Raw genomic sequence first — 19,235 nt, forward strand, 5'->3', positions numbered from 1 at the left:
TGCCGCGGAGCAGTCTATCTTTGCTGCTTAACTTGAGACACTGTGGGAGGGTAAAAATTTTCGTGCGTTGTGCATTTTCCTCCAGAATATTATCATCAGCACAAACTAAAACTTAAGGCTTTTGCAGCGACAGAGTTGCTTATTGCACTTCATTTTTTTGGCTTGAACTGTTTTATGCATTATTCCATATTTGTAAGTACAGATAAGCAAATGCTTAGCTTGGAGCATGCTTAAAGGCACATACACAATGCCCAGCTGAGCCGGCTTTTGTACAGTAACCACGGAAAATAACATGCGGGGAGAAAATTTTGGTTGCCTTTGGTATAGGTAAATTGGACAGCCTGAACCTGCTCTACTGAGAATTACCCTTAGCAAATTAGCAACTGGTCAAGGAAGCTGTTTGGTAAAGATGCACTAAACAATGCCTAAAAGCCACCCTTATGACTCAAATTTCTGTCCTGTCAGCACCGGGTGAATATGCTGTCAGCGGTACATTTAGTATTGTAATCACCCCTGACAAGATGAAATATGGCCTCCGAATTCCAAGAACATATGGGATTATTGAGAAAGAAAATTGTGTGAACAAGGGCAATTATAGCAGTAACTATCCATAACGTACTACATTGAGTCATCCAAGCATAACATAGATGTAATGAAAATCTTTTTAAAGGCAAACATGATGTAAACCAGTGCCAAAATTATCTAATTCATTATTCTGTCATGAATGATAAATGTTAAAAATACCCTCTACATTTCACAGGCTAGCAAGAAAGCATTCTTTTATGTATGCCTTGCTACATGATTTGGAGGGATACAAAGGGAGGAAGGGTTCTTTGTAAGGGGTATTGAAAGATGATGAAACACCTTTCTCATCTAAATTCCAATCTTTAATTTTTCAGGATATAATTGCTCTAGTTATTCTTCATCACATAATTCCCCTCCTATTTAACTTCCCATCATTATCCCACCACATCTACAGAGCTACGCAATATAGAAGGGGCAGTTGGCAGCCTATTAATCATAATAGAACTAGCTTTAATCTTGAAAACATGTCAGCTACAGGACTGCACCCCTATGATGATAAGCTTTTGGAGCTGTTTGAGATGTAATATTTCTGGATTTACATTATCATTTTCAGATAAAAGTGTAGTAGTAAAAAAGTTTGAATACAATCTGCATTAGTTTTTTTTTTAAAAAAAAATCACAGTTTTGTAATGCACTTCATTATGACCCATTGCGCTGCTATAGGGTGAAACTAGTCCTAAAGCCAAAGTTTCAGTCTCTGAGCCACTGAAGCGAGGTCTGAACCTTGTGCTGGTTTTCTGCACTGGCTATATTACACCCCAGAAGATCTCTTTCTGCTAGAAAGGCCACAAGTTGGCTGTACAGAAGGAACAGAGGAATCCCACCCATTTGATGCACCTCTGGGGCATCATCAAAGTAATTCCCTGCTTTCGGTGCGATGCAGCGCACGTGGACCTGCTGGCCCTACTTCACATGCAAGGATGCTCCCATGTGTGCGTTAGACCCTGCAGCCACAGTAAGAAGGACATCTCTGCAGCTGTTAGAAGTGGAGAAATCTCTGGCCTAATGCTGTAGCAATTAACAGATGCTTTCCATTGTAACAGGACACTGTGGAGTGTAAATACGTAACACAGTGGTTGGGGGGACAGGGCAAAGGTTAGGGGCCACGCTGTACATACAACGCTTTTGTCCTCAGCGCTGGAACCAGCAATAGGTGAAAGAAACAAAATTATGGTGTAGCGTTAGTATCTGATAATAAATGCTCTGTTTGTCAACTGTGAGTTTCAAAGCACTTAACAAAGAGGACAGTATTGTCTTCATTTCACTGGTGGGATAAACACATTGTCAGGAAGTTATGTGCTGAAGGTCATGCAGCTGGGTAACAGCAGAGCAATGACAAAACCCCTGGCATTTCTGCAACACCAGCCTTTCTGACCATGCCTGCGCTCCCCGGCGTCCACAACATGGATAGTTGGTGGCGGTTGATATTTGCTTCCGTTACTTGGCTGCAGGAGACTGCAAACCGCCATGGGAAGTTATTGTTGCATGCACACCCCTCTTCTATGCAGCAAATTCTGTGTCCCCAACCAGAGAAAATAGTGGAGAAGAAGATGCTAGTGTGGTGATAGGAAGAGACTTCTGAAAGATGTGTGTGTATATATATTTAAAAAAAAAAAATATATATATATTTACACATGTAAAATGTGTGTGTGTATCTAACAATAAGAGTGTGTGTGTGTGTATATGTGTACACACACACACACACATACACACACTGCTATATTCAGAGATCTGGTAGAATGATAATTTTCCCCTCTAAGTCTGTGACGGAAACTGTCATATCCATAAATGTCATTTTTTCACATAGAAACTGACCTTGACCAGGTTGCTGGAATAGTTGGGTTAGAAGAAATAATCTGCAGCAGCTGCTTCATAAAATAGGCTCCTTTCTTAAAGGGGAGGGAATGACTTTCCTCAGTATATTCTGTGGGTATAAACTTTAATACAAAAATATTGTCTGCACATTACCTAGGCGTACCTGACGCATATAGTAGAACTCCTCATCTGAGTAAAGCTTGTTTAATCACAATAGTATTTATAGGCAGCCATAACCATTATCCTGTTGTTTATAACCCATGTCAAAAGAATAATTTCAACAAAGTTCTTTTAGGAAATTAAGATTTCTTATTTATTTAGGGGGAAAAAAAAACAACAAAACTAAATTATTTTACTGCTTACTGGCAAAGTCATTCTTGCTACATTATCTATTTTAAAACTCACATCTCATTCAATTAACATTTCATACCATTGACAAAATGATGCTGTCCTGAAAAAAATATTGCAATAGCTGCTATATACAAGCCCATAAATAAACTGCAAGATTTTCAGGCTTCAAAAGACTGAGGACAGGAAGAGATTGTTTAAAGATTCATTTGAGCATTTCTTATTCAGTACATTTGCTGCATTCAGTAACAACAAAAATACATTGAATCGAACAAAAAGAATGGACGTAGATGGCAATGGAACACACTTGTACTTTGTGGTTTTTTACTAGTTTATAAAAAAAACCCAAAACATAAGAAACCCCATCCCCAACCTAGTATTATAAATACAGTGTTCCAGCTCCTAACCTCATGTGACACAAACAACAACATAAACCGCTTCATCACAAAGCTAAAGCATGGGATCCGGATATCCACAGTGGATCTCAGTAGATACAGGATAATAAATGCTCCCTCAATATATAATACATCTATGTCACATTCTAAAGTATAAAAGCAAAAACATTTTCATGCTGTTCTTATTTTTGGTGAACAATTTAAAAATATGGTTTCCCTGGATGAAAAACAGATTTAGCCCTTTATACTACAGTCATTTGGTACTGTCATTTGTATGTCACATGGTTTTTTTCAAATGGACCTTGGGTAGTGAATTGGTGACCTATATAGATCAGCACAGGAGGAACTGCAGGCAATGAAAATTGTGGAGAGGGGAATATTCTTAAAAATTAGGATAAAAAAAAAGCTTTTATATGTCCTCTGGATCATTCACAGAACTGTTTGTGCTATAATACAATGATGAGAAGCGAAATAATCAAGGAGGGTTTCAATCTATATCCATGGTCACAGCGTAAAAAAAAAAAAAAAGAAAACCAAACACAACAAAACCCCACATGCTCCAGTATAAAAAATATGCTTAAATATGTTGTCTGCACACAATACAAACACTGAACTCTGTGATCACAGTACTGTTCTGTTACAATTTCTTCCATACATTCCAAGGGCTCCTTCTACTGTGTCTTTTTTGGGGAAAAAAATCATTCTCAAGCCCAGAAAAGCCCATATATTTGCACAGCTGTAAGACAGTCCAATGTAGAAAAGGCTAGGAAAAAGTCGTACACAAAAGCTGAAACAACGACATAGCCCTTTAGATATTTAGCTTTTACTGACCCGCCTCTTAGCTGTCAACAACTTGAGTTATGTAGCAATAGGAAACAAGCTTAGAAGTCTATATTTCATGCATGTATATGTGTGATATGCAGTATGTCACACACTGCTCTGTTCCAGGTGCATAAATCCAGCATGTATCTGGTGCAACTAAGATAATTTCTGTAGAATGTTTTAATTTGTAGCCAGACAACCTTGAGTGCACTGTGGGGTTTCAGTTTGGTGACCACACCAACAAGCCTTGGCCAGGAAGGGGAGAAGGCACAGGAGGTGGAAAAGATTGGTCCAAACTGAAACAGATCATTTTTTCTTAGTGCAGGAAGGAAACATGGAGAAAACCTGTTTTGGCTCAATCAAAACTGAAATGCATTGATGTTTTCTAAACTTTCTATTCCATTTCTTTTGGATGAAACACTTCACTAAATTCAGGCCTAATTGATGAATGTTTCCTGTTCCCTAAAGATCAATTTACTTTTATTTGTCACAAATTTGCTATCCAATAAACCAATTTCTACCCTGCACATTAGGGTGCAAATACCTTTTCTCTTGGAAATCAATAGCAGATATCTTGCTAGATCCGCTGGGACCAGAAATGGTCTGAGCTGCTAAAGATACAAACCTTTAATTAAGAAAAAACAAAACATAACAAAACACAAAACCTCTTAGCAAAAAATAATGCTGAAGATTTGCACATTTCCCTCCTTTTGTAGTCTTTTGATAGCCTAGTGTACTAGGAAAGCTAATTACCTTGGTAATTCCTGCAAACCAGTGTACCTGGTGTGTTAGGGTTGCTACCGCAACCAAGGAAGAGCTGGGGATTAGGAGACATGGCTGCAAAGCCACTCTGCAAAGGGGCCTCATCTCTGGAAATGGCTCTGGAGACCCTGGCTGCTGAGTAAATCCTAGAGCAAGACACATATTTAGGGGCTCTGATCACCTCTGGGGCTTATAGTCTGCTTTACCCTCAGCTGGAAAGGTGCACCATTGGCACTGCCGAGATTGCATCTCCTTGTGCTCCAAACATCGCTTCTGAGGACCTACGAAACACTGGTCAAAAGAAAAAATACAGTATTTTTTCCTCCTTAAAGATACTTCATAGCAGCGCTAAAGCAGAAGCTATTAAGTGCTGAGCAGAGTTTAAAACCACAAAAGACTCTGCAGAGACCTATTTAAAAGATGTCTGTAGGTAACAATACATAGACTTATTTGTAGTCTGGCTGTCTTCACAGTATATCATTGTGTTACATTTTTGTGGCTGGAATTCAGTGTCTTGATTTGACCAGTGAAAGGAGAAAGATAAGTCACAGTACCAGGTTTTGATTTCCGAAAGCTACAGCGCATTTGTGAAATGCACTTGATGGACAGTTGTTGATTGCATCCGAAAGCTTCAGGCAAAGCCATAAAAATACTCATTGCAAATACATCAGCAGACACAGATCAGCGATAGAAATGCTGGGGACTGCTATAGGACAACCTTAGCCCTTTCTGCCTTTGATAGATATGATGTAAACAGGAATATCTAAAATACTGATAGGCCACATATAGAAGTATTACATGTTACATATGCTGTTTATGAACATAGAGACATACGTGTACCTTAGCTTTGCTAATTCCATGCCCATGCTGGGAGCTGAGTAGCTGGAACCTCCTTCTCCCTCAAGTCCTCGCTTCCTTGTAGCATTTAAATTAATCACCAGACTATGTATTTTGAATAAAGCTTCACTTCGATAATTGGATTCTCTAAGGTAATAAATGTAAACAGAGAGTGCACAGCAAGACCACAATAGCCCCATTACAACATCACAATGGGAAGCATTTCATTTTAGAGCATAAAAATGCATCTTTCCAGAGGTATGTTGCCTTTCCTCAGTTCTGGGAGCTGGAATGATTCAGATAGCACTAAGCCCTTTCTGCGTACCTAGTGTTTTCATCATTGCTGACAAAACCATCCAGTGTATATTTGTGCTAGTTATTTTTACAGATATTGCTAATAGCCCAGTGGTAAAATGTGCTACAGTTTCGAAGGCAAGCAGCTGAGGGCTATTTATGCAACAAAACAATACGGCATTTTCCAATGTATTAGGCAGTGATTAAAAAAGCAGTTTTCTACTGGTATTAACAGAGAGGAAAAAAAACTGGTGGACACTGTGTCAGAGGTCCTGAATGTATGGCTTGATTTTCACTGAGAAGCTGGTATAACTGTCAGACTGCTGATAAATCAATGCGGTTGGCTGAATTGGTGCTTTTATCCCAGGTGTTCAGCTTTGTGGGGGTTGTGCCTGGCCTGTTCCCAGTCATCTGGAAGAAAAAATAAAATTGAAAATAGATTTATTTATTTTGCTAAACCACTCTTGTCTGGATGAAATAAAAGCTTGAAAGCATCTATTTACATTACAGCATTGTCACGGAGTCTGGAGAGCATATGCCATAAAGGATTCGTAAACAGTTATTGCCAGGATCTGGGGTGATTGGCAGCGATCACTTAATAATACCTATCACTTCAGAAGTCTGATTCTTTATAAAAGCAAATGTCTTTTGCCTCAAGACAATTTAAGGAAAGCTAGAAAAGCATATTCACATGTTGACTTATTTAAGAGTTTATTCCTCAGGCTTAAATGTAAAAGTGCCCTCCCCAAAAGCCATCATCATCAGACAAACACATTCCCAAAACGCTGCTTGCGTGCGTAATATGAAGTCCATTATGATTGGTGGGAATCATCTTACTGAACCATACTCCAAAGTTCATAAACCTTTGTTTACTTTTATTTGATATTTTACCAGAAAGCAGATTTTTGTCCTTTGCTTTCAAAACAGATATTGTAGCTGCAACTTAATACTCGCTGATTCCACCTGTCTGCACCATGCATTAGGTTAGGTACTAAAAATGCCCACGTGCCTTCTTGTGTCTTGTTCTTTCCAACAGAATTTATTGTGCAACACTTTCAAGTGCAATAGGAAAAAAAAAGAAAGAAAGGAGGAATACTCACAATGTCTGAATTGAAGGGTTTCACATTGATGTTGCGAGTTGAACTACTGGTAAGGGACCAAACCTTGGTTTTGTGCTTGAAGGCAGCTCTAACCTTTGGGGAAAAAAAATGAAACAAGGTAGAAGATTTCTTTAGAAAAGTTGTGTTTATTTTCACAGGTACAGCCTACAATCATTTCCCCATTATCCTTCCTCCACATTAATGTCACTGTACTAAAAAGCAACACTCTGCCCCTACATTTTTCTTTATATTTATGGTCTTATTTTAAAATTTAACTTTACTTTTCAAGTACCCATACATTAAATACAAAGCATTGTATAACCTCACTTATGTCTCATTTCACTGGCAACATTTTCATGTTATCTAGGTTATCCCATCCTCCTAGATCTCCAAGATATGACTGTATTACCATTCATCTTGTTAAAAATAAACAATAATAAAAGCAAAAAAAACCCAAAAACTGCAGAGCATATAAGCATACATCCCCAGTATTTGCAGTCCTGGTTTGACAGATTTCATAAGATGCCGTTAGACTGATTTTCAGTAGCTCACTAGGACACTTTCACATTTTCTAACTAAATATACAGCCCCAGGCTGGACCACAAGCTCCCCCATTCGGGCAGGCTCTCCCTGGAGCTCACGCAGCCCTGACAGTACACGGATGCCATGAGGACATTAAGTCAGCTGCCAGCCTTTTGAAAACTGAAATTATTTAAAGATGCTGGATGAAATTTCCTACAGATGTAGGAAGATTCTGCACCAAGGTGAAAATAATCAGCTGCATAAAGAAAAGATGGCGAGACAGTCATTCTTTACACAAGTAGGTGAGATTTATCAAGGATTACTGGCTGGAAGTGATTGACCAGTGTTACGATGTTGTGACAAAGAACATCTTGTCAGGAGGAGCATAGTCTGCAAAATACACAAAGTAATCTTTCCGCCCTATTCTACACTGGCATGGCCTCAGCTACAGTGCTGTGTCCAGCTTCGCAGGAAAAACAGGGACCAGCTGGAGACAGCGCTGAAGAGAGCAGCGAGGATGACCACAGGTCAGGCAAACACACGTTACAAGAAGCTCAGGTTGTTTAAATAAGAGGAGACGAGGGGAAGACAGGAGAAGTCTTACAGTCTTCCCTTTCCTGTGGAGAGGAAGGGAATTACCTACTTCTTGTACGTATAGTAGCTAAAACAGGAAATAAGAAGCTCAACCTGCAGTAAGAAAGATGAAACCTACAATTTAGCAGTGGCAGCAGTGAGGCACAGAGCCAAAGTGCTGAGGGAGGTCAAGGGGCTTCAATGACAGCTGTCAGGGGTGACACTGGTGTGTTGGACATGCTGCAGGAGAGGCTGCTCGGGTCCCCATTAGACCCCTTCTCCTGTGCTTCTTTAAAACGTATGTGCATTTCTTGTGAACTGGGAATAAAGCTCTCTTTTTTACCCAACCACTTGAAAATATCCATAGATTTCAATTTACAGTATCTGAGTTTTACTTCTATGGTAAGAACAAAATTCTCAAGAAGAATTATTGCAGTTTAGCTAAAGTATTCTGGATATGCACAGCATACGATGGAGCCAGTAAGACCTGCTCTCCAAAAATGACAGTTCACATTAGCTGTACAAGAACTGGTTTTTGAAAATACAAATTCTGAAAAGTTTCTGAATTTAATTTCTCATGAGGTTCCTGGCAAAATGGCAGCAATTCAAATATTTGTATTTGATGTAAGACATTTGAAGCTTGACAGCAGGAAGAATGCTTTCTGAGGGATAATAGAATAAAGAAATATTTTTCCTCCTTACCTTTAACCTGCCTGCTTAACTTTAGCTGATTTCAGTAAAGATCAAGAATGTCATAGTCAGTCCTGACTCTCCAAACTGATTGCAGCCAAGATCATATCAATGCTCTAGACTGAGTATGTTGGCAAATATTAATAAATAAGAACATCTCCACAGAAGAGCTGGAGTGCTATTGTTGCATAGGAAGAAGCAGCAGGCTATGGGGCAGAGCTACTTAGCAGCATACAGAAGAAAGAGCTGTAGGAGAATCAAAGCCATGTGGGCTTTCACTGAGCAGTACCCCCCCATCAGTGTGCTGGAAATGGTTTTCATAAGAAACTTTCATTATCAGTAATACGTGTTGCTGAGCATTTTCTGCTCTCTGCCATGGGAGGAGAGGGTGCTGCAAGCTCCAGGCCCAGCAGAGATGGTCTCCATAAGCCCCATGTACATGAGCCTTGCCTTGCCTTTACCCCAGTTGCTTTGAGACAGCCTTAATGCAAAAAGATGCCTCTGGGTCCACTATGAAAACCTGAACTTCCTGCCAAGAAAAATACCTGGAATATGTTCTACTGTGTTTGATTTCCCATTAAGGATTGTATGAGCAACATCCAAAAGTATGCTTTGCTGAGAATAATATTTATTTTCCTCTCTGGAATTGCAGATGTAGCAAAGCCAGAGGCTCCCCCAACAGGGACTGCCAGAGTGAGTCTTGCTCCCACTATTTAAGCATCCTCCCTTAGCAGCACAGCCCATGCCCTGCTCAGCCCTTCCAGCCCTCAGGAGCACTTCTCTCCTTAGTCTTGAGCTGTCTTCTTTTATCATTTTTTTTTAAAAAAACCACTTTCTTATGTTAAATAAAATAAACGTCAAGCATGGGTCAAAATGCCGCAAGTCACAAAGTCACTAACAGTCATGTATTAACTGAAAGAAAAAAGAAAACAGTGGCACAGCAGGTAACAATAATGGATAAAGTCTCTTCTTGTTTTACACTCATGTTACTTGAATTTGGTAACACCAAATTTGTTTACACCATTTGGTTACATACCTCTGAATTCAGAAGACAGTGAAACAGGAACATGAAAAATCCCTGAAAACAGATAAAAGAAAGAAGGGTGAAGACTGATTGTGAAGAATGAAATACAATAATGTATTTCTCACAGTATTGTATAAAGCAAGTATCGAGCAGCTGGAGCTCTATAAACATCGAAGAGGAGGCCAAACCATGCCCCACGTTAAACTGGAGAAATCTGCAGCACTATGTTACTATGAGGCTTGTCTGGACCTCTTCCTGTAAAACAGCACCTCCTAAGCTTTGGGGTGTAAAGGAGAAATCCAGCTGAAAAGAAGCAGGAATTCTTTTTTTCATGACAACAAGAAAACTTTTTGTCTGTGCTTGCAAAGATAAAGGCAGAGGGAAATGATCTTTGAGAAACACCCAATCAATATTTTTCACATTAGAAAAGCAAGGAGTTAGCATTAGGAAAATGTTCACAACCGAATTTTGCTGTCTTTGGGCTTTTTGTCCAATGGAAAGTGAAAAGGTCTCATCCCCTTTCCCCCTCAAAATAATTTTATTTTCCTTTGGGGAGAATTCAGCCAAACTTATGGGTTTTATTTTGGATGAAAATTGGAACTCCTTTTATCAGCTTATGGGGAGAACTCTGTTGCACCTTTTTTTGTGACCATAGTGCTTTTTGTTCCTGAAACAAAAAAAGGATTTACAGGAGCTCATTTTTTCTTCCCCTTTGTTAACATTATTCAGGAAAGAATTATAACAGACCTATAGGTTTATGCCTCTGCTGAAATGTCTGCTTAAAGCTAAGCAGATGCTTACATTCCTTCTTGGACAGAGCTATTTTTCTGGATTGGTGTATTAAGAAGATGAGGGTCTAGGTGCCTGCATACAGAATAGCTCCACTTTTCTCCTTATGCCCCACCTTTCCCACAAACTTCTGTTCGCTTTCATTTAGTCTCAGTAACGAAGGCTTAAACTGACACTGAACAATTGTTCTGGTATCTCTACTGAAGGATCTTGCCTGTGGTACATGGTGCTGGAAGAACGAATTTCATTTCTCAAGCTCACTGTCTCATTTGTTTAATTATTGCTACTGGAAACACTAAGGAGTGGGATATAAGTTCTGTTCAAACAGAGACTAAACGATTGCCAGCACTGTATGGTCAGCACAGACTTAAAAAAGACAGAGGAAGGAACACAGAAAAAATCCAATAAACGCAAGCATGCAAAAACACTACTAATGATCTATTTATTGGATCTCAGCAGCAGCTTGGTAGTCATAAACTTTCCCACCAGGTACTTACTTGTAGTGAATTGAAAACAGCAAATATATACTGAAATACTAATGCGTGGGCATTGACAGCCAAAACCCCAAAGATCCACGAGCTTCCCAAGATTGGCAAGAGAACAGCGACGGCTTTAGCTGTTAGTCTGAAAGAGAAAATGAAAATAGGAAATGTGATGAGACAGTTAAACAAATTCCAGCCCACACACCAGGGAGTTTATCAATTACGTCCTGGCAGCAAGGCAGTGTGTGTATGACTATCTTTGCCATAAAATTCTTTTAATGGGCAAGTCTCTTAATTACTCATTCCTCATCTATGAAAATGGGGTTAACAGAACTTCAGTATCACATGGGATAAATACAGATTGAGAGTTAGTAACTGAGGGTGCAGGGGAAGAAATGGAGAGATGGTCATATAACTACTGCAGTCATATCTTCAGTTTACAGTGAGGTATCATTTTGTCAGTGAGGAATCAAGTGTAAGAGTCAAAAACAGAGGGCAGAAACTGAGAAAGGCAGCATCACATGGAAAAATTAAACCCACTATATAGTACATCCAAAATACATTTGCTCAGCACTACAGTTGAGTCAAGACAACACAATATTTCTCTTATAAAAAGTGACTTGTGATTTTTAATCACCACAAATAGGAAGAAACATGATGTATCTCTGCCAAATGCAAATCCTCTGACACCCTGGTATTATTCTGCTTTGTTCAGAGTTGATTCAGAGAAACGTATGCCAACTATTGAAATAACTTGTGTTTCTTGGAGGTCCCTACTGATATACGTGCACTCTGCTTAGCTTGGAGGACTTGGCAGAATTTCAATAAAAGGTGGTATAACAGCTGAAAAGCTAATAGCACTGAGAAAATTACAGAGATTTTTGGTTTTGCCTTAATGAGTTATGTACAGGATATTTGTTATAGTGGAAGACGAAAAGAAATTGTAGTATATCAGAGAATTAAATGATCATGGAAAGTTTTCTGCAGCAGCTGAATTCTGTGGACCAAATTTTATATAAAGAGTAAACAACTAGAACCACAGAGAAAACAAAGGCATTGTGTTTAGAATTGTAACAAAGATTGCAGTGAGGTCTCTCCAGTGTATTCATAGCCTTCCACATTAAACACCAAAGAACTATGCACTTCCTTCAAGGAGCTCATTTCCTTCATCTGCAACAGGAGTTAAGGGCAGCCAAACCTCACAGAGTACTCAGGACCCTGCAGAAGAGATATGGGCAATACTTGCATCCATTTTCCTCTTTAATGTTAACATTGCTAATATCGCTCTCTGCAACTGAATACCACTCAGCCACTTCCAAGAAAGACAGGCACAACTGACGAAATTTAACTCACAAAGATTATTGCTTATCCCACATGATTGTCTTCTCCTTATGAAGTCCTCAGAGCATCATCTCTGATTCACGCTAATGAATTGTTCTAAAGAATTGCACTTTTGTGTCTGCGTGTATCCTGTGATATTGACTTCAAGAGTATCATAGTAACAGCCCTGCAGAGAGTTTCTAGTGTAATCACAGGAAAAATAGGAAAAGAACTGGATTACTCTATGGAAGTCCTTGCCATGGGATGCTATGGACATCTAAAAAGGATCCTATAAATTCACGGAAGATAGTTCTGTTGTGGATTGTTAAATGTGACAATTCAGATGCAGCCACTTGTGCGAGAAGTCCCTGATCTTTTGTGTGCTGAAAGGTGGGAGTATATATTCAGAGAAGAATCGCTCTGCTTGACCTTTATAGTGGGGCTACACGGTTGGATGGACCCCCAGCCCATCTGGTTTCATCCGAGATGGCAGTCCTTCTGTTCCTAGCCTAATCCATCTGGCTTTTTGATTAAAATAATAAACACCTCCACAGCTCATTTGCACATCAATTTGACCGGGTAAAGGCAGGTGTAAAATAGAGCAGGGCCAGGTGACCAATAGTGGAGTTAATAAGTTATCACTCACTTTTTCCCAGGAAGTGCTATACATCTAGTTCACAGCACTGGGCAACCCAAAAGCGTTCATGACATCCGTCCACTCCGTAATCACTCAAAAACCCCCATGAATCCCACAGGGCAAAACACTCTTGCTGTCAAGACACTACTAACTAGATAGCCCAGTGCAATTTTGCCTGCCAAGGATGAATAGACGTTGAACCTTTGCACACCCAGGCACCACATTTTCAGGGACAGCTATCAAAGGACAAACTCTTCCTCCTGGGTAGCAGGGTACAATTTGGTGGTACAAGACAGAAAGAACAAAGAAGAGACCTGTCCCCATTTGAAACATCCTGAACCAACAAGGCAGATAGAGATAATCCCTACTCACCACAGCACTTATAAACACTTCCTTAACTCCTGTTGTAGCCCACGGGATTTAACCACATGCTTACTATGAAATATGTGTTTAAAATATTTCAGTGAATTTAGTCTATGGTACAATTACAGATAAAGAAGCCAAGAGGGCAGTAAAGGGAACACAGGTAATGAGGAACCAAAGGTCACTCCATGCTTGTTAAAGCTACATTTTTCAGAAATTAGCAGATTTCTATTTATCTGGAAACCTATGCAAGAGAGAAGGTTGTTTTAGGGAGATTAATGTCCTACCTGTGCCTTTTACCCACCTCGTACAGATTAAAGTACAGGTTCAGGAGAGAAGTGCATAGAGCTGCATGACAAGAGACCACTTGTAATTACAGCAAACATAAAACAAATGAGAATTTGGTACAACACAATTCAATGAAGAAATCTTTTAATTAAACATAGAGACAGGACATCTTGTTCATTTCAGTGACCTGAGCACACACTTCATTATATCCTTGATTAAAAGTGCACGTTGAAGAACTGCATAGGCTTCAGGTTTATAGGGATATCTGAGACTGGGAAGAATCTAGAATTTTTTTTTTTTTCCTGTATTGATTCATATCTTTATGTCCTTGGCCATGAATATTTCTGCGCAATTCAATTTAATTCTGCAAAGAGCTTGTTCAGCCAGAAAATGAAGGAATACCTTAAAGCTTGAGCTCTCCTATTTAAATAAAAAATGCATTTTAAAAGATACAATTTTAAAACAACTGATACAAATTTATTTTCACGAATCAAGGATGCTTTGGGTTTTTTTCTCTGTTAAGATTAAAGTTCATCACCTCAACTTTAACATAAGACGTGCTCCACTGGGAAGCTGCCAGCAGACCACCTCTTGCAATCAGCTTTGTGCAGAAAGACCTGTGTAACCCTACAGAGCCCTTGTGCCTTCAGGAAAATGCATGTGTGCAGGACTGGGGGCAGACTGGGGGGGAGGATACGCAAACACCTGGAAGACGCGTTCGGTACGGTTTAGATGTCCTCTCTAACCTGATACAGCAGGTGATTAGTAGGCCCAACACAGCTACACTTGTAAAACTGTCTCCGTTACAAACCACCCTTTCTTCTTTTTCTCTTTTGTTCTCACACTCTCAATTTTTATAAAATTTGCAGTTTGGAATATAATTTTCCCCAGCTGGTTTGTTGCCAAAAATAAGTTTTCATTATTTCTTTCTGAGTCAGAACATGAAAAGCTTCATCTGTAATTTGTAGTTGGGGGCAGAACAGAGTTAGGTACTCAATTTCAATGTTTTCAAAATCATTCTTACAGTTTCAATTTTCAGGAACCTTTAACATCACAAATGCCTGATAGATTTTTTTAAATCATGTATTAATAAAGACTGCTCACTATTAAGCACAGGGTTCAGCACATGTGCAGCAGAAATACATAGCTAAAAATGAAAACAAAGTACAGACTTGTGGGATTTTTCATGCAAATGTATTAATGTTTCATGGACATCCATTTAGAAGAGCAGCCATATGGGGGTGAAATTCATTTAAGACTATCTAAGGGTCAGCTCTGCATATGTATCACTTAAATCTCGCTAAGTCTCCCTTTTTTTGCCTAATTATTGCATAGCTTTCTATGCTTGTGTGCTCTGAATTTCATCCTATGTATGAAATCATTAGTTCAAGGTGGTTATAAGCTTTACTCACTAAGCAAAGGACTCAGCTCTATTGTTCCTGGTCCTCTTTTATTTTCTTCCACTTACCCCTCCCCTTCCCATCCTTATTTCATTTTGTCTTTGAACTTTAAAAAAGAAAAATACTAAGTGTAAAGTGCTGCGTCAGAACACCATTAAGGTGGCAAGGTTAAAAAACTCTTAAAAATACAAACGTTAATGTTCCACTAGGCACATTAATTCTGACACACTGCACGTACTTTATTTTTTTTATTCCCATTTTTCTTTGCTACATGAATATTTTAGTAGATTAGTTCTCGTACACTAAGATATAGAGTGCAATCAAATACATTATGTTTTTGGAGAAGGAATACTGCATAACTTAAACTGTGCAACCTTAAAAAAAAAGTCACTACCATCACTTGAGCTTTATATTGTCTATGAAATCGGTGACATGAAGAAGCAATACTCTGGGGCAAGGGCAGGTCTTACTTTGCAGATATTGAGGTCCAGCCCCACCACGACTTCATAAACCTCACTAAAATCTTTGCTCGTCCCTGTGCCCTAATGTGTCAGAAAACAGAATGGCCATTACCTTAGAAAGGGCCCTAAATTTCTCCTGCATTCCTGTTCTCATGCTTTGGCCTTTCGAATTAGAAGCAACTTAACAGCCTGTTTCTCACACACACTTTGAAAAGCTCAGATATTGTTATCTTCTGCAGTCTAATAGCATTGTTTGGTGAGCTATTTGTCTCTCTGCATCTATATACAATGAAAGATCAGTCCTGGAATTAATTAATCAGGAACAAAGCAAAACCAACACAAAATATTTATTCTCTCCTTTCTATTGTTTCCTTTTGCCAATGTATTTTTTTAAAGTATGTACCTGTTATTGCTTAGACTACTTCCGGAAAATACAAAAATATCTTGAGCCTGGTTAAATTTTTATATCCAGTGTATATGGAGTAGCCTTTGGGACATTACTAGCTGTACATAGCCTATCTATCAATTCAGTCTACGGTTAGGGTTGTTTCTCACTATGCCCCAACACTAACAATCTCTTCAGCTGGGCTGCAGAGACTTCGGAAGCACCACTCGCCAGGAACCACTTTGGCATGCCTTGATTTCATTCAGATTTGCACGGTTGGTTATTGCAAAAAGCAAGTAGCAATGAGTTAGTACTGCACAGTGCCACGTCCTCTGCCATCAGATCTGCGGAGGCTGCTCTGCAGATGTTGCTGCTCCTTATAAGTTCATACATAGTCCCACTCACCTCAGCACTCGTGTATGGGTCCCATTGTCAGGGGGGCAGAGTGGAGTCCTTTGAAAATCCTTAAAAAATTTTTCTGATATCCTTTTTGCAAGAACAGCGTTAACTTTATTCATTAATTGCTAATCAAGCTGTCCATTTAACATGCACTCACCCTTTAAATCTCCTGTTGAAAAAAAAAGTATTTTTCTTCCCTTTCTCTGTTCTTACAGTTTAATTCTAATGCCTGAGAAGCAAACCTTTCTCACCAGAGATCTTCCAGTCCAAATTTCTTCAACTGGCTTTGTTTGGTTGCCTTTGTTTTAGCATCCACTTCAGTGTAGGATTTTGATATTTTCTGTGTATCTTGCTCAGTCAGATGGACTGTTAGTCAGTGTTTTACACCAGCTGAGATCCTGAAGTGTGCATTAATCAATCAATAGAGGAAGGGAAGTTTTCTGAGTTGAATAATTATCATAGCTGTATCGAAGTCCCGGTGTGCTAGAAATGCAGGTTTCAGCACCTCTGAGATGTATTTTCATCACCAACATCATATAAAATCCTTGCACTGTTACTGAACTTACTAGGAACATTTTTCCAAGAGCAGGGTTGGGCCTTATAGTTTTATTGTATTTGCAATTGGATTGGAACAGCTCTACTCAACTGAGATTGCTCCCTTCCCCTTATTTAATCTCTGCCTTTTTCTGCTATTGCCCTGAGCACACTGTCGATATCCTACACCGATGCACAACGACTACCCTGACAGCTACAAGAAAGAAATTTCACTGCTTGCAGTAAGAAAACTTTATTACTTCTGTGAAGGGGACCTCTAATTGACAAATCAATTTTACTGGTTATATATGGAGCTCTAATGCTTTCAGGACTTCTGACATCCACTTTTCAGTCATGATGCCTGCTGAAGTAATAACTAAACTCAGACCCATAAGCCAAGATTACATAATAATCGGAGGAAAGATTGCCTTAAAAAAAGCAAAAATCCTTCACAACAATTCATCAAAATTGTTACCCTGACAAATAGGCCTCTTAACTGGAATTTCTTGCTTCTTAAACTCTTCACTAGCCACTTTCAGCAATATCCTTTGTACTTTCTATAAAAATAAATAAATCCCAAAACCTGTAACTAATATTTCAGACTAATGCTGGGAAAAGCTGAATTTAGCTTCAGTTTTCCATTTGTTACCAGTAGTGTTCACTAACCTCTAAGCTGGAAGCTGGAGAGCTGCTGGGAAACCACATGCAGCAATTCTGACTACGAATGAAAATGTTTTCCTTTCAAAATTCAGCAGCGCTTCCAACACACACCCCGTCTACGCCGTCTGACCAGCACTCAGGCTCTCATTCCTGCTGACGGCTGAGGAACGGCAGCTCTGACCGTGGCACCCCGGAGCGTTGGGTGCTGCTGCTCGCTTTGTCACCTGAGTCTCCAAGGAGCAAAACCAATACGAAGTGATTTAGGTGGTGAGTTGCCACCAACATCAGACAGACAAATGGAAGGATACTGATAACAACTCATCTTTTTTAGTGAACGAGGCAGTGAACAGCAATGAAAACATACACAACAGTCGTCAGGGCTGTGTATCCATAGCCACTGATCCAAAGCCACTGATATCCTTTGGAGCCTGCAGGATCAAGCTCCCTTTCACTCCTCAATAAAAAACAACCAAGGCTCAGTAGAGTAACGCACTGTGGGTGGTATAAGCAGCTCAGCAGAGTAGCTGAAGCACAGGCTCGAGAGTCAAATCCCTCAGGCCCCCTTCTAACTTAGCAGCCAATTTACTCTGCACACTGCATGCAAGTGACATTGAGAGTAGGGGGTTGGGTTTTTTTTTTCAAAACAAAATTAATCTCTGAACTCTGCTAGACATCTTGATCTAACAGGAAGAGCTCTCATCTCAGAAAAGACAGACATGGATTTTAATTCTGCTCCTGCCACTGAGCAGTAGCTCATGAGCTTCTGCAAATATACACACACCTTTTTCTCCTCCTACATTTTGTCTTGGCTATATAGACAATAAGGCTGATGACACAAGGAATATCTTTTAATTAGCACATACACAGTTCCTAGCCTAGTGATTTCTAGGCACAACTATAATAAATCTTTTTTAAAAAAAAAAAAAGACAAACCCACTAGTAACTGCAGATGCCATTTCCCATTTTCCCAAATGTTATTTGCCCTTTCAAAGTGATCTTGTGAAACTGAATAAGACATATTTACAGACACTTTAGATCATTGCTTTCTGGTGGGTCCCATTTAGAATCTAGGGAAAATGCTACTAGTCAAAAGTATTGTAGCTGTGAAAGAAAAATATCTAGGCTGAAACAGCAACTAAATTCACATTGATTTTTGTTATGGGAGTGGAAAGGGGGGTGGCATTAGTCTTTTTTTGTTATGCTCAGTGTACAATACCCAGCCCTCTCACCACAGACCCTCACAAGAAGGCAGATGCTGCTGAAGCAGTGCCACTTTTCATAAGTCTTCCCAAAAGCTAAAGCTGCCTTTAGTAGGTACAGCATTTGCCCAGAATACAGGAGGTCTGGGCTCAAATCACTCCTCTGCCTAAGGGATTGCCTTTTTTCCACAAGAGCATTTTGACTCCCTGCTTGATGCTTGTTCTCACCTGTTGAACCTCTTCCACTTACATTAAATAATTAAATATTCACTCAGTCAGAGAGAGGTGGTATACTCCACAGTTTAGTTGTGAGGCACTCCCCTGAGAGAGAAGGGTCCTACCTAATCCTTGCTTTATTAATATTTCTTATTTTATATTAAATATTCAGTGGAACAGGGACTGAAATCTAAGTCTCCCTTCAAACCCCCATCAAACCTGACAAAATAATGGCCATGACCAGAAATGGGCGTACCTGAAGGGTTTTAATGCTGCTGAGAAGGCAATTCCAGGGGCTGGCAGCATTGAGTTTTAACTTCAGCACCTAACCAGGA

General features: G+C 39.5%; 1 protein-coding gene across 2 annotated transcripts in view; it reads right to left on the bottom strand.

The window, feature by feature from the left end:
- Window positions 1-5,149: 5,149 nt before the first annotated feature.
- Window positions 5,150-19,235, bottom strand: part of ADGRD1 (adhesion G protein-coupled receptor D1) — a 141,540-nt gene continuing 127,454 nt past the window's right edge. For both annotated transcript variants that reach the window (XM_068412708.1, XM_068412707.1), the window contains 4 exons: window positions 11,054-11,180; window positions 9,780-9,821; window positions 6,959-7,051; window positions 5,150-6,269 (listed from right to left, as the gene is read on the bottom strand). In XM_068412708.1, coding sequence (XP_068268809.1) covers window positions 6,174-6,269; window positions 6,959-7,051; window positions 9,780-9,821; window positions 11,054-11,180 — 358 coding nt within the window. In that variant the 3' untranslated portion in view covers window positions 5,150-6,173. The remainder of the gene's footprint in view (window positions 6,270-6,958; window positions 7,052-9,779; window positions 9,822-11,053; window positions 11,181-19,235) is intronic.

The sequence above is a fragment of the Nyctibius grandis genome, chromosome 14 (assembly GCF_013368605.1).
Source record: "Nyctibius grandis isolate bNycGra1 chromosome 14, bNycGra1.pri, whole genome shotgun sequence".
Lineage (NCBI taxonomy): Eukaryota > Metazoa > Chordata > Aves > Nyctibiiformes > Nyctibiidae > Nyctibius > Nyctibius grandis.